Source organism: Schistocerca cancellata, chromosome 3, assembly GCF_023864275.1.
Source record: "Schistocerca cancellata isolate TAMUIC-IGC-003103 chromosome 3, iqSchCanc2.1, whole genome shotgun sequence".
NCBI lineage: Eukaryota > Metazoa > Arthropoda > Insecta > Orthoptera > Acrididae > Schistocerca > Schistocerca cancellata.
In genome coordinates, this window is record NC_064628.1 from 588,888,917 (window position 1) to 588,915,410 (window position 26,494).

Here is a 26,494-nt window from a genome sequence, read left to right on the forward strand (position 1 = left end):
ACACCTTTAAAACTTCACTTGTTTGCTTAGTACTTGTTTGCTGTTTTGTGTTCCCTTTCACAAACTTTATTTGCTACATTTAAGTTCACAATATTTCCTGTGTTATTTAAGGAATTTATACCACTTATTACTCTGCTGCATTTGCTATTTCATCTCCTGGTGCTACCAATTCATCTTCTATTGTATTCCTTTCCCTCATTTCTGTGAATCATTGCCTAATGCTACCTTTGAAATTGCCAGTGACCTCTGTTTCTTTCACTTTTTCTGGGTTCCTTCTCCTTAATTTCCTATCCTTCTGCACATTCTTCAGTTTTAATCTGTAATTCATAACAAGTAAATTATGGTCTGAATCCACACCTGCCCACAGACATGTTTTTTAATTTAAAATCTTGGTTCAAAATCTCTACCTTAACATTATTTAACTCATCTGAAATCTTTTGCTGTTCCCGGGTCTCCCCCATATGTACACCATTTTCTTGTTTCTTAAATCACACAATGGCAATGAATAACTTATGCTCTGTGCAAAAACTGTAACAATCAATTTCTTTTTTCATTACTTTCCCCCAGTCCATGTACTCCTAATAACTTTTCATCTCTTCCTTTTCTTACAGTCAAATTCCAGTCTCCTATCACAATTAAACTTTCAACTCTCGTAACTATCAGAACATTTTATTTAATCTCATCATACATTCTTTCAATCTCTTCCCAACCTGCAGAGGGATCTGGCAAATAAACTTGTATTACTGTGGTGGACGATGACTTCATGTCCACTTTGACTACAACAATCCCTCCTTTATGCTATTCATACAAGCTAACATGGATTCCTATTTTCTTATTCATTATTAGACTTATTCCTGCATTATCCCTTTTTGATTTTGTATACATAACCCTGTACTCAACTGATCATTAGTGCTGTTATTCCTGTCACCACACTAAATCTCACTACATGTAACTTCAACCTACTATTTCCCTTTTTAAATTCTCTAACTTACCTACGCAATTAAGGCATTTAACATTCCATGCTCCAACCAGAAGAACACCAGTTTTGTTTCTCCTGATGAAGACATGTTCCTGTGTAGTTCCCATTTGGAGATCCGAATTAGGAACTATCTTACCTCCACAATATTTTATCCAAGAGGATGCAAACATCATTGCACCATACAGTACAGCTGCATGCTCATAGCAAAAATAAGAACTCCAGTTTCCCCCTGCTTTCAGCCATTTGCCGTACTAACATAGCAAGGCTAGTGCCGTCAATCATCTAGAGTGTTATCCTTGCAACTACTGAAAATGCTGCTGCCATTTCAGAAACCACAAGGCAGAACACTTCACAATAAACTGTCTTGCTCACGCAAAAATAATAAGAATTTATTCAGGTAGAAATTCACCAGCACACCGGTCCGGCATTGCTTTTAACCAATTGCTGAAATTATGGGGGTCAATTTATGTCAAATGTAAATGCTAAATAACATTGTTATTTCTAAAATAACAATGAAAATAATCAATCTTTGACAACATAATGTAATTGGATAGGTTAAAAATCTACTCACCAAGCAGCAGCTGGAGAACACACATATAAAAAAAAAGTTTACGTATATAAGCTTTCGGAGCCAGTGGCTCCTCCTCCTGGCAGAAGGGTTGAAGGGGAAGAAAGAGGGGTGAAGGAAAAGGACTGGAGAGGTTCAGGAAAAGGGGTAGAGTTCGGAAAGTCACCCAGAATCCCCGCGTCACAGGAGACTTAATTCTAATGTTGATATGTATACTCTGTCCTTTACAGTACGTATATGTGTAATTAATACAGTTAATGAAAAGAAATGTACTTTCCTATAATGAAAAGAAATGTACTTTCCCAGCATTTGCAATAATCCCATATCACGAACATGGTATTGTGGGTTAATAAATGAAGTATTACAGGAGGTAATTAGAAGAAAATAACTGGCATACTTCCTACAAAAACCATGCTCATCAACACTAGCACTGGAAGAAGTGGTGAAAGAATGCTGTTGTTACAGCAATCATTTATGTTTTATGAAGTACAGAGTAGTTCCAAATGTAAATGATTTAATACTTGCAGACTTACAGAATGTGTGTATCATAACAAAAACTCTACAATGTAGGCTTTCGTAGTCAGTGTTTACATTTCCAGGATGAAAAACCATGGTCGAAGCATAAAACTGTTTGCTGATATTTTGTCCACATTTGCATGTTAGATCTTCAGAAAATGACTCCTGCAGCTTGCAATAAAACATCAGTAAATAGTTTCATACATCAACCAAAACCTGTCATACATCAACCGCAGCCTGCCTGCCCTGAAGTTTTAACTGAAATACACACACACACACACCTCCCTAACTTCTCTACAGTACTTTTTCAAGTGTATTCCTTCTAATTACAATTTTGAGTAGTGTCTATACACACATTTGTCCCACAGCAGGTATCTCCAGACAAAAACGGGTCAGATTTTAATATTATTATCATTATTATTATTATTATTATTATTACTATTTCCAAATCAAAGAAAATTGACAAATTAGTTTCTTTTTCAATAAATACGGTTGTTAATCTTTATGAAGTAAGAACAATCCACTTTAAAAAAAAAAAAAAAAAAACTCTGCTTTGACAAGTAAGCAACAACGACGACAGTTTAAATCAAAAACCGCCTGATGGAACTGTAGTCGTTTCCACAAAAGCCTGAAAACATACACGCATTTAAAATAGTTTTCCTAAGCCCCATTTTGATGCATCAGAAGCTAGCATACGCTGTAGCTGGCATATGCCATAGTTCCACATACAAAAACTGTAGCTGATCCTGTATCTACGTCGTATAGGAAATGAAGTTTTGTCTTAGAAGCATAAACCTGTCATGCTGCAGATAACGATGAAGCCTGGCAAGAGAGATCTGTTTGATGCTGTTTATACTGCAACAGCCAACTATGGCCATATTGCTTCCTATTTTTAGTACATTTCTCAGATTCTTTTGCAAATGGTTTCAACATCAATATTAACAAGAGCTACATCATTGTAATTGTTTTCCAAGAGCCACTGAATGCAGTTATGGAAAGTACACAGTTTTATTAAAAAATAATACTTTTTCAAAGACTGCTGTAATTTTATTTTAATATGTCCTCTTTACCAGTGGTTAAACATTAAAATATTTACAGCAGTCTTTGAGAAATTACAGAAATGACTGATACACTACACTATTCGTTATTAGCCTATAAACATGGGTTACCCTGACATAAAGAATACACAAACCGATGCCTTTATTTTTAATTTTTATTTACATGTCTAGTTCCATAGGATCAAATTGAGCAGCAAATCTCCAAGGTCATGGAGCATTTCAGTACATGAAATTACAATATAAAAGTGGCCAACTATCCAGAGAAGAAGATCGGCTGCGCACACCAAGTAAGTCAACAGATGTGAGAGAGATGTGAAGTTGGCATACCAGCTCCACATCACTTCTTGTCGTCGAAAGCATTAGAAGGGGTCAACAAGAGGTTCACGAACTTACACTATTTATAGCCCGAACTGCCTGCTTCTGAGCCAAAAATAACTTTTGAGAGTTGGTAAAATTACCCCAGAATATAATACCATATAACATAAGCAAATGAAAACAAGCAAAGTAGACTAATTTTCGTGTTGAACGATCACTTACATCAGATACCGTTCGAATAATAAAAACAGCAAGTTCCTGAAAGTGGGCTTTCCATGACAGTTTACTATCTATCTGAAAACCTAGAAATTTGAACTGTTCAGTTTCACTAATCGTATGCCCATTCTGCAAAATTAAAATGTCGGGTACTGTTGAATTGTGCATTAGAAGCTGTAAAAACTGAGTCTTACTGTGCTTTAGAGTTAGTTTATTTTCTACAAGCCATGAACTTATGCCATGAACTGAGTTATTAGTATACATTAATAGTCTTGTTCCATTAATGTTGTACATAGCACTCTACCTAGCACAACCAAAGAAGTTGTTTTAAAAGAGTATTCCTAGTTATGTGTGTTAATATATGTAACTTCATTATCTACTGCAATATCTAAGGAAATATAGATCTTTTTCAATGGAATACTGTATTTTTTTAGGGCCACTGACAGTCAATGCGAACTCGTGTCGGTTTGCAACAACATAAAAGAAAAAATTAGATGTTCATATTTATAATCAGAATGGGCTTTGCCGTAAGTTACTGACCTCTCATTTTCTCTGTTTCTTGTTTAATGAAACAGTTTAAGGATTCTGTCACGATTACAACTGCATTATCATTTAGGGTGATGCACTCTCGTAAACTGTCTTGAATTTGGGTAAAAGATTCAAACTTAGACATGGCAACAAGAGAAGTGCACGGCTGTTACTCAAGACATGTCAATGACAACACACTCCTGCATGCTATAGTAAGGGAATAAATAGGTGAGTAGGATGTAACCACAGCAACACTATTCTCAGACACATCAATACTGGAAAGGAGGAAAACCAGTACTGCATTGACATAACAATGGCACCTTGATTTCTGATGCATGCATCCCTCAACACTGGACTAATACTCACTCTGTTTCTGATATCTACTGTATACCCTCACCATAAAAGGGCATCAGGCAGAAACAGTCCTTGAGGTGTCAATGAGTCATTCTCTGCCATACCCTTTCTTCTAAGTATGCCAGTCGAAACGTATACAAGAGATTCTCTACAGCGTTTTGTAAGCCAAGAGATACAGACACAATAAATTTTTGAGACAGGTAATGAAATGTGATTTGATTTTATTTTTAGTCAATATGAGCACCCCATCTGGTACAGTTTTAATTGTCAGGATGTTTTAGTTTACTGATATTCTATTCACTTACCAGTAAATTTCTGATTCTTGAAAGAACCGAAATCCCACATACAAAATAATTTCAAATGTCTGATTACTTTACAAATCAGTTAATTGTTAAAAAGTTTAGAAAAGGTTTTAAATTTTGTTTAAAGTCTGCTGGAAGTCACTAAGTGCATTCTAAAATACCGAGTATTTGCATGCCGTCAGTTATGCTTCCTCAAGACACACACACAGTTTCTAACTTTAATATTTATCTTACTGTGTTAAACTTTTAACATAATATTATATGTCCTAATGAGTAAATTATGACAGAATTTTAAAATTTTAATTTCAGTCAATAATCACACAAAATACTGAACATCAAATTTCTGTTGTCCCCAAAAGCCGCTAGAAAGGCAACCTGCAATGGTACTGGGTTCTGAGTTAGTAGCTTCGTAATATAGATTAAAGCAATGTTTGGTTCAAAATCTATAAACTGCTAATTACCGCTCCAAGTAAAGAAGTGGAATTTGGAATGTATGTTAACACTTGTTCATTCAGCTCTTCTCCAGTGATCTTCGAAAATAGCTGAGTACCTGGTGTTGTTCAGGTACGTATTTATTCCAATCTTCTATTTGTTCATCTCCTCCTCCCCCTTCTCACTGTCCATCTCGTTCTTCACCTCCTCCCTGCCCACCTCCTCCACCCCCTCTCTGTCTGTCACCTCTACCCCCCACTCTCATCTCCTCCAGCCCCACACTCTGTTCATCTCCTCCTGGCCCTCTCCCTGTCCAGCTCCTCTTTCCCCTTATTCCTGTCAATCTGCTCCTTCCCCCTCCTTCTATCTTTTCCTTTCCCCCACCTATCTCCCCCCTTTGTCAACTTCTTCTCTCTCCATGTCCTCTTCCCCTATCTCTCTGTCCATCTCCTCCTCTCTGTTCATCTCCTCCCCTTTCCTTTATGTGCCATCTGTTCATCCATCCAACTCTCTATCTCTCCATGTTCACACACTTGCGCCAAAAAAAGGCTGGTAATTCTAACACCTACAGTATTTCTTTCAAGACTGTAATTAACATGTGCACCATATTTGAATGAAATCGTTCCAGGGGTCAAGGATAGGCTCTTTACCCATGGTGTTGCCTGCATACGTATATGTGAGTAGATTTCACATATATTTAAAAACTTCACACATACATGTATGTATATTTCACCTCCATGTCTATCAAATTTCACCCTGCAGTTTCATTTTCAGGTCCTCAATGTTGAGCGCCCATAAACCCCCCCCCCCCCCTCATTTTCAGGAAGCTCAATCTTTATGATATCATATATCATATCTCCTGAGCTACATGCAGTACAATGACATAATTTTACAGGTATATCCAGTGTACATGTGGCTACTGTCTGTGAAATGTGTTGTAAATACAGTTAGTAGCAATGAAATAAATTTAAGCATCTTGCACAATGTGGCAGTTTGTCATGCCCCTCAGTATTTGACATCATATCTCCTGAACTATGCATTGTACAATGATGTAACTTTTCTGGTAAATTCTATGGTATATATGAATACTGTCTGCAAAATGTGTCACAAATACAATTAGTAGTAAAGAAGTAATGAATTTAAAGTTGCACTTCATATGGCAGTTTCACTGCAAAAACAGTGAAAATGTATTAGGCGATTAACTTTTTGCCTTTCATCATCTTATGGTGGTCGTCAGCAAGAAAAAGTTTCTTACATATTTGAAATTATGTGTAAAGTTTGTTGCAAGTCTCTAAGTGTTACCATTCTCAAATACTGGATGATTATAGTATGGGTTTTCATGTATCGTGGGCTATACTGCTTTTTCACCCCCACCCCCTCCCCTTTGATAGGTGGGTGGTTCTTGCATTCCACAGTGATTCTTTCCGAAAGCAAGTGATATGTGTACCACGTTTGGTTGAAGTCAGCCCAGTGGTTTAGGAGATGTGAAACATACATACACACATTTTTATGGTTTGTATGGATTTAAAGGAGGTTTGTGGTACGTGCTGAACAAAAATTAGATTCTTCTCGGTCAGCAGACTGATACGTCACACAATGCAGACAAAACTGATCGCAATGAAAGATCCACTGTACAAGAACTAAAACATTACTAACATCACTGACAGTCACTTATCTTATTCAATAAAAAATTGTTGTTCAAAACATTGAAATTGTTATACAAATAACATGTTTTACCTTATATGCTTCAAAACTTCTGGATCATCCGTTTCCTTAATCATTTTTAAGAAATCCTGAAAGCTTGGAGCATAGGTATATGATTTTTTTCGAATTGTCTCTTTCTGAGCTTGATGTTGAATGTAGAGGAGGATTCTTTGGTTAATGTAATCAGGGTCTGTGATAATTTCAATAGCTGGGTGAAGTACTGCAATTTAAAATATGTAACAATATGAACTGACTAATTTTGTAAATGAACAACAATATGAAAAAACAAAAGCTACTACGATGAGCAAAAGAAAAACAGATATCACAGAAGACATGCGCCTGAAATATTTGTTGCTCTGTTATGAAAGCAGAAGACATAAATAGGTAACTTCACAGTTCAGAAATTGTCCTGCTTTATTATTAGAATATTTATCATCATTTTTGGTCCTTTCAACTGTTAAATATACTAATCATAATCCTCATTTGTTGAATGTCTACAGCCACGCCCTTTCTTCTACTGACAGTTGGACAGCAAAATAAACTCGGAATGATAAATTAATAAGTAGTATTTCCCATTATTTAATTTTGAAATTTTGCAGATTCAACTCAGTGTCTAATCTAGTGTTATATCAGTAATTTACAAAAGTGTCACACATTCCACTTAAAACAAGGGAAAAATATGGTGGCAATGATATCACAGATTGTTAATCATCAAGTACTCATTACAACATTGCCATAAATGTATTTAAGATAGTACCTTTACAGGTAATTAGCTCTCTCAGTAACAGCTTGATGGTTCGTGTTTCTGTATAACCCTGAGGAAACAGCAATTCCATTGCATTCTCAGTGAATTTTCGTAAAAAGGCACGTTCTTTATCCACCGACAACACATGAGGAGGTAAGTGATAGGCAGCCTTCTCTTCATCTCTGAAAAATGGCATTTTCTTTAAGGGACTTGAAATATTTAGGTGTAATATTTAATGGTGAAATGTTACTCACTCCATAATTTGTACTTTTCGTATCATTTCAAAGTGTTTTGTCACTTTACAAACTATGTCTACAGCAACAAGCTTTGATGGATCAACTTTAGACATCCTCTCCTGGAGATTTGACACAACTTTCCACATATCCTCCCTAGAATGAGAAAGGTGTTTTTCGATTAGAACAGAATGCGTAAATATATTTCTTTTCTTTTTTGTCATTTTCTATCTTAGAGATGATAACTCCTGCCAATAAGCATTTACAAAGACTGAACATATTCTGTAGAGTACAACAGACCTTTTTCTCCTAAGAATTATATTAAACTGAGAGCTTGAAAAAAAATGCTCTGCTGCTCAAACTTAATTAAAACATAAAACTACAATAATTATAATTTACAAGGCTCCTGAAAATAATTCAAAAATTTCAAATTTAACTGAATTAGACACTGAACATTCAATAATATGATGATGATGAATGCACAGAAATCACAGCCGTAGATTAAATGGAACAGTCTGTTGAATTATGAAATATAAATGTACACACAAACAAGTCTAGAAGGAAGGAAAATAATATATTAATGCACCATCAATCTTGTAGATACCAGAAATGCTTAGTTATAAAAGGATCTGGCCATTACCCACTCAGACGAAACATTCCAGCATTCACCTTAACCCCCAACACCCGAATAAATTTATACTTAAAAAACAATCAAAAACCATATTTTTTAACCAGTAATGAAGTGTTATAGAATACATAAAGGTGAATCTGAGCTATTTTATACCTGTCAGTTATATTCATGTATGTCACATATTTGCAACAACAGGCATTTGAGAGATCAGACATTAACAACATGTAAGTTAGTAAAAGAAATTTTGATGATTTATTGATAGGATTTACACGATTAAGAGTGAAAAATACGAAGTAGCAAACATTTTAAATAATTATATAGAACACAACATAGCACTATTCGTTAAATTCTCAGAAACAGTTTATTTTCGTTAGACGCAGATGAATGTTACAGTAATAACGTATGAATACTGCCTGTTCCTTACAATTTGGTATTTTACATCTTTGCCTTATGTCTGTAACCTAAAGCCAATGACCTACTGAATCAGTGTTGGTAGACCTCTTTTAAGCCAATTTCGTTGAACCCCACATAGTAGCTGTGCATCTATACTTGCTGAAGGCCTATCACTCCTTTTTGTTTATATGAATTCAGACATGTCAGAAAGAACAGACACCACATAGCATCTGCAACTGTGATACGTATAATGTACACTGAAGGTGGAGGGGTGAGAAAGGAAAGGAAATGGAAAGAACTAATGACATCAGCTACATCGGGACTTCAGGCGGAATCAGCAGCAATGAGCGAAAATATGTCCTGGACCGGGACCTAAACCTGGGATCTCCCGTGTTCTATGCAGATGTGTTAATCACTGCGCCAACCAGAAACAGTATTTATCACAAATGCACGGACTACCTCGGCACGCTCCCCTACTGACTCACATTTCCACCTAGTACCACCTATCCACAGTCCCTGTCCATGTCCTCCATGCTTCCCAATTTTTTATATTCCCACTGGATTTCAAACATAAATATGCATCCACACTGAAGTTGCAGATGCATTGCCATCGAGGCGAATCAGTTATATAAATGTGAGGTGCCTGTTCTAGCAAAAGCTAGAAAAAGAGCTTGTTTTCTAAAGCTGGTGTGAGTGCTGTTTTCTGTAACGTTTCTGTACTCCACGCATCGATCCACTATATGTGAATGGTTGCCTTTCCCTTATTGTACGTAAGAAACAAACGAAGTATCTCATATCCTCACAAGTGTGCCACTAGATACTCGTGTGGCATGCATACCACTTTACACAGTTGCTACACTGGTAAAGATATGTTTTCCCTAAAATGTACAAATAATTTGTGAATGTATGGGTAAAAAAGCAAAACAAGAAAAACTACAGCTAATGTTTATCTACAAGATAATATATAAGTTTGTTATATTTCTTAAGTCATATTGCTATCAAATCTCTAACCACCCAAACAAAGAATATAATTTACAAGCAACTCAAATGATGTATAAAAAAACTTATCAAAAAAGACACCAACATTTTTAAAAACTGCCAGTATTTGGAAATACGAACTGAATAAAATCAAAGTCAAATGCGGAAAACAGTGAACAAGCAGTAAGTGATTAAAATATATGTAGTTCCAACAGCATCTTCTTTCATGTATCTGAAAAGGTTAGTGTTCAACGAAACACTGTCAAACTATCAAAGAAAGTGATTGCAGATGCGAGTGTAACAAGGGATGAAAATCAGTGAGTGTAAAAGAAGCCAGAAAGGAGAAAGGTGTCTGAAGACCTGTGATGGGTTTCCACCAGTAAGGTCTCATATTATAATAGTCAACTGCCTCTTCAACAAGCACTAGCAGCAGTTGAAGCAAAGATGGCTGCCTTTACCAGTTCCAAGAGTGCTGACTTTACATTTTTGTTTGAAGTATCCAAGTCTATGACAACTGTGCAACACGTTATCACAGAGGGGATGTTAAAGATCTTCCCAGCTATGAATCGCGGTGCCAACCTGGCACGAGCCTCTGCCAATTATCTGACTTCTCCAGCTATGCACTTTGCCAAAGTAATCCCATAACAGGAGACCAACATAATCTCCAATTCCTTCTTTGGGCCTTAGGCCCTTCCCAGAACTTCTCCCTGGAATCAATTTCCCTCCTCACTCCTATGACATCTCGCACACTCAATTTCTACATGCTCCCCAAAATCCACAAGGCCAACAATCCTGGTCATCCCCTTGTGGCTTTTCATTGTGCTGCCACTGAAAGAATTTTGGTACTCACTGACCAACACCTCCAACCAATTGCTCATAATCTAGCCTCCCACATCCAAGATATTGACCACTTCCTTCAATTGCTCTCCATCATCCCCATCCCTTTACCTCCTGGATCCCTAATCACCACTGTTGATGTCATCTCCCTCTACACCAACATCCCTCATGCCCATTGTCTTACTGCTACTGAATACTACCTTCTGCCAATGTCCTTCAGACTCCAAACCCACTATCTCTTTCCTTACACACCTTACTAACTTTATCCTAATGCATAACATATACAAACAAATCCATGGTGAAGCCAAGGCACCCACATGGCACCCTCCTATGCCAACCTGTTTATGGGCCATCTAGAGGCAGCCTTCCTAGCCTCCCAAAATGATTAACCCATAGTCTGGTTCACTTTCATTGATGATATCTTCATGATCTGGACTCAGGTCAAGACACACTACCTTCATTCCTTCATAACCTCAACACCTTCTCTTCCAACTGCTTCAACTGGTCCTCTTCAACCCAGCATGCTACCTTCCTCGATGCAAACCTCCTTCTCTCTGATGGTTTCATCCACACTTCTGTCTACATTAAGCCACCAAGTATCAAAACTAATTTACATTTCTACAGCTGTCACCCTTCGATCCTGCCTGTCCACCCATGGACGGCATATCTGCAGTGACAAGAACTCCCTTGCCCAGTTTTCTGGGGGTCTCACCAAGGCCTTCACAGACAGGCACTACCCCAGACCTAACCCGCAAAGAGATCTCCTGTGCCATTTCCCCTCACATCCCCAATCCTTCCATCATCCCAAGAACCAGTCACAAAGGAGTACCCCCTTCATCACCCAATACCTCCCCAGGGCTTTAATTGACTATCATCATGCCCTGAAATGAGGGACATCCTACCAGAGATCCTTCCCATCCCTCCTAAAGTGGTGCTCTGTTGCCCAGCCAACCTCCACAACATCCTAGTCCATCTCTATGCCACTCCCAATCCCAACCCTTTGCCACAAGACCTGCCCAATCCATCAACCCAGCACTTCCTATTCCAATCCTGTCATAGGTTTATCCTATTTCATCAGGGGCCAGGCCACCTGTAAAAGCAGCCATATCATATAGTAGCTCTGCTGAAATAGTTGCATAGCTTTTTATACTGGTATGACTACCAACCAGCTATCCACCAGGGTGAATGGCTACCACTCAACTGTGGCCATGAGCAAAGTAGACCACCCTGTGGGACAACATACAGCTGAACAAAATGGGGTTGATTTCAATGGCTGCTTCACAACCCAAGTCATCTGGATCCTCCCCTCCACCACCAGCTTTTCTGAGCTGCACAGATGGGAGTTACGCTTAAAAAACATTCCCAGCTCCCGTAAGTAAATAGGCCTCAACCTACAGTAACATACTGTCCCCCACATCCCCCACACAACAGTTCCCACCTCATCTGTCCTATTCACCTCCTCCCCACTCCTGTCTCCATCCTTTTTGTGTGCTGCCATCTGCCAAGGCACCCATCCATCTTTCCCTGTGCCTGTTGGAAGTCTAGTCCCTGGACACTCCGCCAAACAGTGCACCTCTCTCCCACCACCCATACACTGCTATACCTTTCACACCCCGCCCCCTCCAGATTGGTGCTTCCATTCCATGTGAAAGTTGCATTCTGGTCAGACATGTTTCTAGCTGTATCTAAACAGAGATTGATTCACTTTGTGCCTGCACACAACCACATGCTAGATGCTGTAACTTACCAAATGAAAGCCTTGGTATGTTGACAGAGACAATAACAAACACACACACAAATTTCAAGCTTTCACAACCCACAGTTGCTTCGTCAGGAAAGAGGGAAGGAGAGGGAAAGATGAAAGAATGTGGGTTTTAACCCCATCCTTTCATCTTTCCCTCTCCTTCCCTCTTTCCTGACGAAGCAACTGTGGGTTGCGAAAGCTTGAAATTTGTGTGTGTGTTTGTTATTGTCTCTGTCAACATACCAACGCTTTCATTTGGTAAGTTACAGCATCTTTGTTTAAAACCACAAAAAGCACTAACCAAAGCAGTCAGAGACTGAGGAACTACAAGCAGACCACAATAACAAACAATCAAACCACCACCCAGGAGGACTAGGCATTGTACCTCTGTACTACTAAAATTATGATATATGCAGAAAAGAAACAATAAAAATACACACTAGTTTGGGTGTTTTCTAGAAAACATTGTAGGCACTATTGCTATGGTCTGTCACAAAAATCAAAAGCTCAAGCTGCTGTATGAGCACAAACTCACTGGGCACAGCTGCTTAGCCACATGATCATAACCAAACTAGATTTGATCATGTATGTACACAATTTTGCAGCAAAGTCCATTGCAGTTGATGAAGAGAACAGCATTTCAGAGAAGAGAGTGTATTTGTCCTTTTTTGTGTGACAGAACAGTAAATTTAGTAACCCAACAGACAAATTAATAATCCAAATTTATTGATATGTGTACTGTCACACACATCTGGTGTGGACACCTCTGGTGGGAACACAGCCACTATTGCAAGCCGGTCACATGGGTATCTATAGTACGCCAAATAAAAGGCTGCCAGGCTGCCTCAGTCTCTGTTTGCTGTACTGCAAACATCTCTACAAGAGGACTTAGCAGTGCCTATTGCTTACAGTGTATTTAGTGGAATAGAAGCTGAATTTGTTTCCACCACCTCTTGCCTAAATGGGACTTTGCTTATGAATATGTGTCACCCAGCAAGTGGCACTGGGATCTCGTCTTTCTACACTGGAGCAATCTCCAAACAGTTTCTTTTGTGACTGAAGATATTCCTCCAAGAACTGTTTTTGCTGATACCGTGGACTAATCTGACATTAGCTCATTACAGAAGCTGTTTGTGTTAATAAGTTTTGAGGTCTAAAGTGAGGGTCGCAATAGAAAAATGCACATCAATCAAGGTTCTTAACAATATGTAAGTAATAAACTCAGTCAGAAAAATGCACATCAATCAAGGTTCTTAACAATATGTAAGTAATAAACTCAGTCTTTGTCAAAATTAAAATTAAAAACAGAGTTGCAGCTTTTCAAAATTGTAAAATAATAATTCAAACAATGGAAAATTTTGGATGGAATAACAATAGAAAGTCTTGTTATTCGATCTCGGATTTTTCATTTGATTTCATATTGTTAATGGTTCAGATAGCCTTGGCTCATTATTTCAAACTAATCAGCCACTCTTAATCCACATTAAAATATTCTACCAAACAGTTTGAACAGGAGTCCAAATAATACACAAAATCTTAAAACTTTTTGACACACATATCACTTTTATCTAAAGTAAAGAATAGGCTGATAACAAAACTGCTGACCTCTTACTGGAAGACAAAAGCAAACAACTAAAACTGGTGAGTCTTTCCAAAGTGAGCTTAAGTTACAGGGCTGTTCGTTTCCTACTCTTAGCGGTATTCTTGCATCACTTTTCCATCGGAGGGACTAGATTGATGTTTCCCATGGCCTTGTAGTTGGCTTCACTACAGGTAGCATGGTGTTCTGCATCTATTGAAACTACCTCTCTACATATTAATGACTATTACCTGAACAGATTAGGAAGTATAATGAAATGGAAAGGCACACTGCATCACAGAGATTCCTCAGAAGCACCTCTGGTTAGGATATCAGTTTCCTCATTCCCTAATGCCTTAGCATGCAGCAACATGAAATTTCCTTCCATCAAAACTATAACATGAAAATTTACTGGCTTCTATGGACCACTTTGTTGGTTGGATATATTTGTTGATGACTTTGAAGGGCACTTACGGGCTCCAACAGATGAAAAAAAAGTTACTGTTTTGTTTCAATATGCCCATCTGCAGTGCCTTCATGATTACATATAGCTCAGCATCAGACTCTGACAGCTTCTTCGTAGAGAGGATCCTAAGGCCATTGCTAACAGAATCAGCCAAGCAACTGATTATCTCTTCTTTCTTCCATCCATCAGTGCAAATGACTTTCAAACTGTGTTGTAAAACAACAATATAGAATAGCTGTCTGCATCCACAGCCCTGTCAGTGTCATGCCTCAGTGTATTTTACTGCCTTCAGAGATCTGCATTTTAGGTATCTTAGATGTGGCTACCAGTTATATTTCTCATCTCGTACAAAGTCCAAAGCTCTTACAACTGTGAATGGTGTTCCCCAGTTGCAAATTTAGTAGCTTAAAAATTTGATGTCACAGGTAAATTTTTTTTAGGAAAGAACTTAAAAGTTGACAATCAATAGTTGAGAGGACAGGGCAAAAATACACTGAAGAGCCAAAGAAACTTGTACACCTGCCTAATATTGTGTAGGGCTCTTGCGAGTATGCAGAATTGCCGCAACACAAAGTGGTATGGACTCAACTAATGTCTGATGTAGTGCAGGAGGGAAATGACACTGTGAATCCTGCAAGGCTGTCCATAAACCCATAAGTGTATGAGGTGGTGGAGATCTCTTCTGTACAGCACGTTGCAAGGCATTAAGATATGCTGAATAATGTTCATGTCTGGGGAGTCTGGTGGTCAGCAGAACTGTTTAAACTCACGAGAGCCACTCTGGCAATTCTAGATGTGTGAGATGTTCCCTTGTCCTGCTGGAATTTCCAAAGTCTGTCAGGATGCACAATGGACATTAATGGATGCAAGTGATCAGACAGGATGCTTATGTGTGTTTCAACTGTCAGAGTCATATCTAGACATATCAGGGATACCATATCACTCCAACTGCACATGCCCCACACCATTACAGAGCCTATACCAGCTTGAATAGTCATCTGCTGACATGCAGTGTCCATAGATTTATTAGGTTGTCTCCATACCCGTACATGTCCATCCGCTCAATACAATTTTAAACGAGACTCATCTGACCAGGCAACGTGTTTCCAGTCAACAACAGTCCAATGTCAGTGTTGACGGGCCCAGGTGAGGGGTAAAGCTTTGTGTCGTGCAGTAAGTGTACACAAGTGGACCTTCGGCTCTAGAAGCCCATATTGATGATGTTTCATTGAATGGTTCGCATGCTGACGCTTGCTGATGGTCACACATTGAAATCTGCAGCAATTTGCAGAAGTGTTGCACTTCTGTCATGTTGAACGACACTCTTCAGTCGTTGTCAGTCCCGTTCTTCCAGGATCTTTTTCTGGCCGCATTGATGTCAGCGAGTTGATGTTTTACTGGATCCCTGACAGTCACAGTACACTTGTGAAATGGTCATGCAGTTCTGTGCACAAGAATGTCCATATGAATGCAGTTTCAGTAAGCAGGCACCTATGTGGTTAAGCTGTCCATAAGCTGCATCCTGTACCTGCTTACCAGTACATTTACATGTACATGTCTGGCTTGTGGCATTGTCACGCATGTTTTTGTTGCTCTCTAACAGATTCTTCTGTCAGTTATCTACAGTATTTGATACGATTGTTGTGTAGTCTTTCACTAACTGTTTTCAGTAACCTATAGTAAGCGAAACGATCATGGCAGATTCCCTTTGCTGGGTCAAGGATTTTTTGACGGAATTTATAAATACATACAAAGAGTGACAGTGCTTGTGGAAAGTGTGATCGAAGTGCTATACAATTAGGAATTTAAAGACTAATTTTTACAAATGAATTGCTTGTGTGTTGCAAACCAGTTTTCCTTGAAGTGAGCAGTACCTTTTTTGCAAAAAAATAAAAAGCTTATGGGGTCATTTAGAAAGGAATCGAAGGAAGTTTGCGATGGTATCACACAGTGGCAGGTCTCTTGATTACAGTTAGCACCAACTCTGTGGTATTATAACTTGCTTTTAATTGTTGTGGATTGAAAGCCAACATGCTTTGCTGCAAACTTTGACTACACAGACTGGCTTGTGTGAGAACAATATGTGTGAAATCAGGCTCTACCAGTACCATCATATACTTCAACACTTTTTCCAAATTACTGAAAGCCTACAAAACTGAAATTAGTCAGTCAGTATCTTGAACAGAGTTTATTTATTTATTTAACTATCTAATAAATAATAAATTTCACTGGAAAGCTTTAGTGTTATAAATCTCTTAAATGTATCAAGAAACACACAAATTGAATATTCTGAATGAACTTACTTAATTTCTTGTGACAATTCCTCTGTGCTTAAGCCAATACTGTTAAGGGCATTACAAATGAAATCTCTCAAAACCAAATCTAGCAAGTGTTGAAGCGCATCATCTATCATCCGCCCAAAAATAACAGGTAAGCGTCTTGGTTTTACTGGCTTTGGATCCACTTGCTGAAAACAAAAATTTATGTATTTATCACTCCTTTCTGCAGAGCACTCCTTCACAAATTTTGAGGAGATTTTAAGAGAGACAACTTACTGTAAAAAATTTTCTGAGAGCTTCAAGATCCTGCGACTTCACTTGCTTTCTTTGGATTTTTGATAAAGACTTGAGATGAGCACCAATAAAAGCAGATATAGCAAAAGTTATCACTACCACTGCAGCACCAACAAACAACAAAAATAACACCCATTCTGGACGATAAAATAAAGCTAGGAACAGAATAACTGCTGATGGAGACAGGTACGCAAGCTTCATAATATACTTCCTGTAAGACAAACAGAAGATAACTTTAGTACAATAAAAAACTGACAAAAATGACTAATGCAGAGCACAATTACAGTCAGTAAATATCATGAACATATCACTTATATACACACAATCTTATAGGACACTGTTCCCAATTTAAGTGCCTGTGGATTACTTTGAAACCATGCCACAATTGCTTGGCTTTCAAAATGCTAACAATATAACAAGACCTCCCAGTTTTTAGTAAAAAGTGTTTATGTTCAATCTATATTACAGATTATTGGCTCAGTGTTTCATACAATATGGGGAAAATTCTACAGTATTGATGTGACTTTTTTTAACTGAATAAATGAAAGACTAATTTTTAAACTTGTTCACAGTGGAAAAAATAAACAATGTTTCTGCATCTACGCACTTTTTTCCAGAATTAAGACCAATCAGATTAACTGTGGTGTCAAAAGCTGTACAGTTCAATGTTTTTCTTTACACTGCTTTTATAAGTTACAGTCAAACTTACAGCTAATCAACAGTGCTTTTTCAACAGCATTTGAACAGCTAAATAGTCCTAACAATGGAGTTCTCCATGCCTACCAATGTCTATCCTTGGCTCCTCTCACTGAGGCAATTTTATGTCCAGCCCCCTGCAAGTTGCAATCCTACGCAAAATTGTCCTGCTTTTTCCCTTTTGTTATACCCAACTACAATTTCTCATCTCTCTGTCTATTATCCCTGTAAATGAAAACTATATTATCTCTGCAAAGATAAAACATTCAACAAAATGATTCTCAAATTATGAATGAAACCTTGCAATTACATTATGAAAAGCTGTTCTCAATTTGAAGGTTGCTTGGAACACTACAGTAATTTATGACAGTAGTCGTGAAAGAAAAAGACACCTGAAAGATGCAGTGTGCTTTGCACAGCTGCTTCACACTTCTGAGTCATGTAACACAATTTTGTGTGCGTGTGTATGGCAACACCTCATTGTTACCACAGCTCTAAAGATGACTACTGTTTCGCTTACAGCCATTTATGCTTTGCAAATGAAATCTGACAACAGCACTGCTGACTATTAGGACTCTCCCCTCGCCAACTCTACTACAGGCATGATGCTATTGGAGATGTGGACTTATCTTCTTCCTACCTTTGAAATGACTCACTCATTCAGTCATAGGCGTATCTACAGTTTAATGTGAGCTTTTATATTTTTAATCTGATAATCATCTGCAGCTTGTGGTCTAATGGTTAGTGTTGATGTCTCTAAATCACACGGCTCTGGGTTTGAATCCCAGCTGGGTCAGAGATTATCTTTGCTTGGAGAATGGGTGTTAGTGCTGTCCTAATCATTTCATCTCATCTTCATCACAAATTGTTGTAAATGAAATGAGATATTAACAATAACTAATTCAAAACTCTCTAAATTAAATAAAGTTATTTATTTATATACTGCATTGTAATGTTTAATTTTGACCTTTTGGATCCATGCTCATTTACTTTGTCTATTACAAATTAGCACCATCCTTTCCAATTTTTTGGATCTATCTAACCCATCCATTCCCCTTTCCTACTCACTTATCCTTCCCACATCTCTTTGTTGGGCATCTTTCTCCCTTAATGCCTATATTTTATGTACTCTATTTACAGCAAACTAGTGGAGAAAAATTTCCCATTTTTTAATGTCTTCATTAAGCTTTCTGCTTCAATTTTCCTTTTTATTATGATTAAAATGTGTGTACCGCTATAAAACCACAATAGAAGTTCTCCAAGTTATGCAATCTATATAAAATATCAGAAGATAAGTAAGAATAAGGAGAAAAAGAAGAAGAAAATTATAGTTTTCCAAATAAACTTTGATAACAAATAATAAAACACCCAACACGACACTGACATTCAGTTGATAAGCCATAAATCAAGTCCTGATGAAATTTCAACTACCACATGTGTCCACCTCACTTGCTCAGCTTTTACATCTACATCTACATCCATACTCCGCAAGCCACCTGACGGTGTGTGGCGGAGGGTACCCTGAGTACCTCTATCGGTTCTCCCTTCTATTCCAGTTTCGTATTGTTCGTGGAAAGAAGGCTTATCAGTATGCTTCTGTGTGGGCTCTAATCTCTCTGATCTAATCCTCATGGTCTCTTCGCGAGATATACGTAGGAGGGAGCAATATACTGCTTGACTCTTCGGTGAAGGTATGTTCTCAAAACTTTAACAAAAGCCCGTACCGAGCTACTGAGTGTCTCTCCTGCAGAGTCTTCCACTGGAGTTTATCTATCATTTCCATAATGCTTTCGCAATTACTAAATGATCCTGTAACGAAGCGCGCTGCTCTCCATTAGATCTTCTCTCTCTCTTCTATCAACCCTATCTGGTACGGATCCCACACTGCTGAGCAGTATTCAAGCAGTGGGCAAACAAGCGTATGGTAACCTACTTCCTTTGTTTTCATTCTCTTGCTTGAAACTAGATTCTGAAAGTACAGAGTGTAGCTGATGACATATCCAAAAATATGTTGAAAGAGAAATCTTTGCGATACTTCTTTCAGAATGAGATTTTCACTCTGCAGCGGAGTGTGCGCTGATATGAAACTTCCTGGCAGGTTAAAACTGTGTGCCCGACCGAGACTCGAACTCGGGACCTTTGCCTTTCGCGGGCAAGTGCTCTACCAACTGAGCTACCGAAGCACGACTCACGCCCGGTACTCTCAGCTTTACTTCTGCCAGTACCTCGTCTCCTACCTTCCAAACTTTACAGAAGCTCTCCTGAGCTTTACTTCTGCCAGTACCTCGTCTCCTACCTTCCAAACTTTACAGAAGCTCTCCTGCGAAGAGGAGAGCTTCTGTAAAGTTTGGAAGGTAGAAGACGAGGTACTGGCAGAAGTAAAGCTGTGAGTACCGGGCGTGAGTCGTGCTCCGGTAGCTCAGTTGGTAGAGCACTTGCCTGCGAAAGGCAAAGGTCCCGAGTTCGAGTCTCGGTCGGGCACACAGTTTTAATCTGCCAGGAAGTTTCGATACTTCTTTCCATTTTAAAAATTTATTTCCCCTTAAATTTGTTTCACTGCCTCATTTCAGATTCCAGAATTAATTAAGGTAAAGCATGCTGTTGGACAACTTTATTTTATATTCAATAATTTAGATTATTGTTACAACTGCCATTTTTCCATTGTCTTCAATGTTTATGGCTTCTAAGAACCAGGACGTTGTACCCTATCTTATCAATGTTCGTATTACAGAAACAATGTTCACTCCACCATTGTTACCTATGAATGCTTTATTTCTACCACTAAAAATAAGTATTCAGAAAATGCAGGAAGACTAGATCTTTATATATTCACATCAAGGTTATTAGACTGAGCATGTATGCTGAATTGGGCATGGCATATCTTTTCAAAGGAATCACCTCAGCATTTATTTACACTGTAATCTCTGGAAAAATCCAACACTAAATTCATTCTGGGGAAAAAGATATGTACAGAACCACATACTAAGAAAAATTGCACAACTGATCTAATTAGTCTTATGTAACTGTACATCTATGGGGCTGGTTCAAACCGAACAGAACTGAGACAAAGGGAGGACAACAATTAATGACTAAAACAGTCAGCTTATCCATCAGACAACCGCAAATTACCAAGGTAAGACTTCAAAGTATTCATAGTTTGTATGATACATGTAAATAATATGACCAAAGTACTTGTCAGACTTTTTTAGGTAATAGGCTCTGTAGGTTTTCTGAACTGGCTTTGCAGTTTTAGTTTCTATAATAAAAAGTGTATTAGACATGGCAAAGTCAGTCACATGTAGTATGAACGTAGATAAGTTCCACTTCAGGTCAATCTTTGAGGATTTAGATCATGCTTGAAAATCTTTTGGCCAACATGAACTCTCTGCAGGAATTTTTCTACAACTTTTAAAGCCCTTTGATGTCTTGTATCATAAAATCCTCCTTGAAAAATTAGAACTACACAATATGAGAGGTGTAGCACACAGCTGGTTATGCTCATATCTTGGAAAGCACAGACAGAAGGTATCACTTTAGATAGGTCAAATGTTTCAACAAAATTGGGCACAGTTTGTATTCAGAAAAGCTATCAATAAAACATGAAGCCCTAGAGGCTCGATCCTGGACCCATCACTCTTTCTGATTTATGTGGATGACCTAGAAGAACATATAAGCCCCTAAAAAATCTCTTCCCTTCAATGGTGATAGAAGTGTATGATTCTCTGCATCCAGCAAACAATGTGTGCATTCAACAGCAAAAACTGTCAGTGCTTACAGAATGATTAAACAAAAACTGTAGTTAAATGCTAAAAGTATTGTACACCTCAACTTTATAACTAATTTCACCAATAGAAGAAAAAACATATCGACGGAAGATTAAAAGCAAAAAGCATAGAAACCGTTAGTGTTAAATTATTATTATTTCCTTTGTTTTCTAGGGGTTACACAGGACTGAAAAAAGGATACACCTGTAAGGTAAGGTATAAACTCTGAGGTTACTGAAAGTTTCAACAAGTAAACAGTAGTGCAGGCACACTACGCACAGTTCTATTGAATGCTTTGCTAATAAATTTTTCTAGTGAAATGTCACTCGGCTCATCAATGTCTTTAGAATGAAAAACAGATCGTAGATGATAATTTGTGGCCTTAAAAAGTGGTAACTTATAAATCTCAATTACCTGATCTTGGCATTATAAATTTTTCATGTTTGTTTATCCTTGAACAATCTGATTCACTAAGGTAGGACTACGAAATAGATAATTAAATGCAGGGCAAGGATACACACAATTATGGTTTCAGAGGGCAACCCAATTTCCACCAAATGTATTTCAGATCATCATACTATTAGCAAAGTGTAATCCATCGAGGCATAATACTGAACAAGACACCAGAATAAATAAATTGCTTCAGAGCTACCAGTTAACAGAAAACTAAAGGAATTCCTTATAAAAGTAAAATTTTTATTCTATACAGGAATTTCTAAAAATGCAAAAACAGTAACTCTTCTTCAAAAGTTGAACAATCGACCAAACTAAAAGAGTAAGAATGCCTGTGTATTATCTTTTTAATTTACACCACACATTAATTTGACATACCTCATAGCAATTGTACAACCTACAATGATGCTAATACTTGGACCAATACAGTATACAATACCATGTAGCATTGCTACAAAAACCCGCTTGGCGATTATTTCCACAAAGTAACACCACACAAAAACCAATTTCTGGATAGCCAATTGTATTTGGTATCTGCTAATGTAAAATTCACGCAACATGGCCAATACATCAGTAATTTCTCAGTTACATACACATAGCATTGTAATTGTCTTCGTAGTTTGCCCACAGGAAATAAATCTCTCCACAACTCTAAATAATGATAGTTGTTGTCCTTGTGTCGTCAAGAAATACCATAATGTTAAGTGTATTGAGTACATAAACTTTCGCCCTCCGGCCTTCATCAAATGCGAACACAATGCATTAAATCATCACAAGTGGGATCAGGACTGTCATATAGGAAGCAAACTGTCGAAAGGTAACATCAGACGATAAACAAACAATCACGTTATGAAAACCACCGTAGTTTGAGCTGTCACATGACTGTATATTCAAAGCAAAGTTTCGATTGCCATAGCACTTAAGTACCACCATAAAAATCTTAGCTCCCTGCTGCCATACAGCACTTTACTTAGCATTTCACAGAAAAACGTGCGGGCAATATATTGCACTCAAAACTTACGTATATAATAAAAAGTTGGGCTTTGAACAGTACCACCACTTACATGCGTTTCCTCAGCCGGAAAGCTGATGTAATACTTTACATATGTAAAATTCTAACAGTGTATACCCATCCAGGCCTAGTGTATAAATATGCTAGTACAGAACCCATTACGACATTCACTTCACCGGTTTAAGCATAACTCAACCAAGGTCCCATTGCCAAACACAATATTGAATTAGTATGTCAAATGGTTACTACAGAACAGAATACAACACAGTACTGCATCTCTTAACGTTTTTAATACTCCAGGGGTAAGAATAAGGGGAATCTCCATACTCTATTTAATAAACAACATTCAAGTGCTGCATCAAGCGCGCAACAATTCCACTTCGCAAGAATCTAGGTTACTCAGAGACACTTGTTACTTCGATGAACATCTTTGACCCAAATGTCAAATTCAAACTTCTAAACAGAGATAAACTTTATCGTCAACGAAAAATGGAAGAATCACGTTGGAGGAGGTCCCCGGAATTTACTGAAAGTGGCATAGCCGACAGAAGAAAATTCTGTCATTACACGCGAAAGCAAAATGATCCTACTCCAGATAAGGCAGCCTTTATTGTAAGACATGAGATGGAAACATGGTCAAATTTTCGTCATCAAATAATTAACACCGAACATCAGATGGCATGTCAAGTGATTATTTTATTGAAATATCGATATGAGAAAGACACTCCCTCATGATTTATTAGCTGGAACACATGACGTATATATGCATTTCACAGTCCTTTTATAAAATTATTAAAAATTGAAAGTAAATATATTGTTAATAAATATTCTTGTTAATACTAGAAATTAACAGGTTTTTAGATAAATAATATATAAAAGTAATATATTCTGAACTGCTGAACACAGTGAAACACATGTCTGTTTGCACCCCACAAACAATATTTCCAAAAACTACGATTACGTGAATACTAGAAATTACCAGGTATTTAGGTAAGCAATATATAAAATCAATACATTGTGCTTCTGTTGAAGATAGTGGAACATATGTCTGTCTCTTTGTAGCCCAACAAACAATATTTCCAATAACCTGGAGATTGTAACGGGTTGTAGATTCTCTCTCTTCTTCATTTCCTCAGTCTGAATCAACATAGCATAAAAGAGCATTTGAATTTCCCTTTCTGTCACACTGACCAACAACAAGTGTTCCTTTAATATACTGAAGATTTCGTTTCAAACCTGTCCAGTAGATTTCTGCTGGTTTATTTTGATGTCCACCAAAATAGTTAACTAATGCACTTACGTCTGGTCTTGTAGCTGTCATCACATACATAAACAACCTATCAATTCTGTGTATGTTTATTTCCAGGTGTCACCACAAGCTTCTCCACTGTGTTTGACATTCATCGGCTGTTTATAGGGTTTACATTCTTCCATGTTGACTAGGAAAAATTTTGCCACAAATCTCTATATATTTATTCCGAGGAATAATTTATTTATCAGAGTTCTCATATTCGAAATTTTAATTTTGTCTTCTTTTCAACGTCAGTGAATTTGCTTTTACGATTCCCAGCAATTAGAATATCATCTACATGCACTAACAAATAAGTACTATAATCATCAGTGCTTTCAGTTTAGAGACATCGAAACCCAATATCCTTCATCAAACAGTCAAATATAGAGTCCCAAGTTCTTGGGGCCTCCTTTAAGCTATGTAAAGCTTTATTGAGTTTGCATACAGGTGTTTCTTTAATCATCATTTATTGAGGAAATTTCATATAAATTTCTTCAGTCAGTTCTCCATGCAGGAATGCATTTTGTACATCCATCTGTTCCATAAAGAAATCGCGTTCTTTCACCACACCAAGAAAAGTTCATAGTGTTGTGAGTCAAGCAACTGAAACATATCTTAGCTCCTAGTTATATCCTTTTACCTGAGTACAGCCTGTAACTACTAAACTTGCCTTATACCTTTCAATATTTCCAGATGTATCCCTTTTATTTTGAACACCTATATAATGCTGATGGTTCTTTTATTTACTGGAAGTGGTGCATAAATCCAAGATCCATTAGATGACGGAGAGTCCAGTTCTTCCTTAATTTCTTTTGCCCATTCTTCTTAGTCATGCCAGCCCTTCACTTCTTCAAAATTCTGAGAAAAGTTTCCTACAAATGCTTCTCATTCAAGGCTAACACTGCATAATCTTGCAAGTATCTAGGTGTTGTTGTTACTCTATTGCTTTTCTGCAGAGGCTTCACTTCTTCTCAAGTCTGGGTTATCTTCAACAGCTTGTCCAGTATCCTCCAAATTAGTTTTGTGGTATCTGGTAGAATTGAACATTTATTTCCACATAAAACACATCTATCTGGAGCTTTGGTAGTGTCACTGCAGACGTATTCTCCTGCCTTGGTGTCAGTGTTGACACGTCTGTTGTGGGACACATGTCGACGATCCTGTCTGCTGTTTGAGCTAGAGCATTTAAATCACCCACACACACTGCCAGAATTTTTTGAGTGTCAGAAGGTATTCGGGACACCAAATATTGCGTAGCACGTCGTTGCTCACAGTGTTGCTTGCCAGTGTGTGCAAACAGCGTAAAAGTTGTGATGGGGTTCGATCGCCGAGCTCCTCAGTCCGTAAAAGTATCTCTAGTCGCTTAGCTTCCGATTGTGATAGGCGCCTCACTAGCGCATTCTTAATTGACGCATGCCGTTCGGCGTTGGGTGGTTCAGCAAGGATATCTTGTACCTCAGCAAGTAAGTTTTCTGCTAGTGCTGCGACTACATAGCTATACTTCGTTTCGTCTGCTGATATTTGTGCAAGGACGAACTGTATTTCAAGCTGCGCAAATGACAACACCGGGTTGTGTTGCCCGAACAGCTGGGGCTTAATTGTAACCCTGTTAACTGTGCTGCTTGTAGCTGGCTCTATAGTGATTGGTGGATTGTCCATTTTCGTGCGAGAACGAGCGCGGCGCATCTGACGCGGAAGTAAGGAACGTTAACATTACGATGCGGTGCGGAAAGCTGAAGCCGACGCGGTCGTGTTGTGTTATCGTCGGGGTCACCAAATATGTGGTATCTGGTAGAATTAAACATTTATTTCCACATAAAACACATATATACAGGAGAGGTTGCCACCTTGGAAGGCTGAACAATTAATTGTTAAGAGAGAGGCATAGAATCGTCTATATCACTCATAGAGTAAGTATCTCTGGAGTGAGCATTTAGTTCTGCGCATGTTGTCAACATTAAACCAGGATTGTCACGTGTTTTCGGGACTTCACTGTGTGTGTGTGCTTTCTGCAGCGTTTGAAGTTTATAATATCAAGAGTTTTTGTTGTGTTTCACCGTTTGTTGATAGTGTAATAGCGATAGTGAATTACTGTTGTTGCTACGGATGCAAAGAAAAATATGTGAA

The 26,494-nt window shown here is 38.0% G+C and overlaps 1 protein-coding gene across 1 annotated transcript in view; it reads right to left on the reverse strand.

The window, feature by feature from the left end:
- The window catches only part of LOC126175451 (sorting nexin-25), a 173,113-nt gene extending 149,605 nt beyond the window's left edge, over positions 1 to 23,508 (reverse strand). Inside the window, exons 1-6 of the mRNA XM_049922252.1 lie at positions 23,129 to 23,508; positions 17,134 to 17,362; positions 16,882 to 17,045; positions 7,972 to 8,106; positions 7,730 to 7,899; positions 7,006 to 7,192 (exon numbers count right to left, since the gene is read on the reverse strand). Of these exons, the coding sequence (XP_049778209.1) occupies positions 7,006 to 7,192; positions 7,730 to 7,899; positions 7,972 to 8,106; positions 16,882 to 17,045; positions 17,134 to 17,362; positions 23,129 to 23,130 (887 nt within the window). The 5' untranslated portion in view covers positions 23,131 to 23,508. The remainder of the gene's footprint in view (positions 1 to 7,005; positions 7,193 to 7,729; positions 7,900 to 7,971; positions 8,107 to 16,881; positions 17,046 to 17,133; positions 17,363 to 23,128) is intronic.
- Positions 23,509 to 26,494: the final 2,986 nt, after the last annotated feature.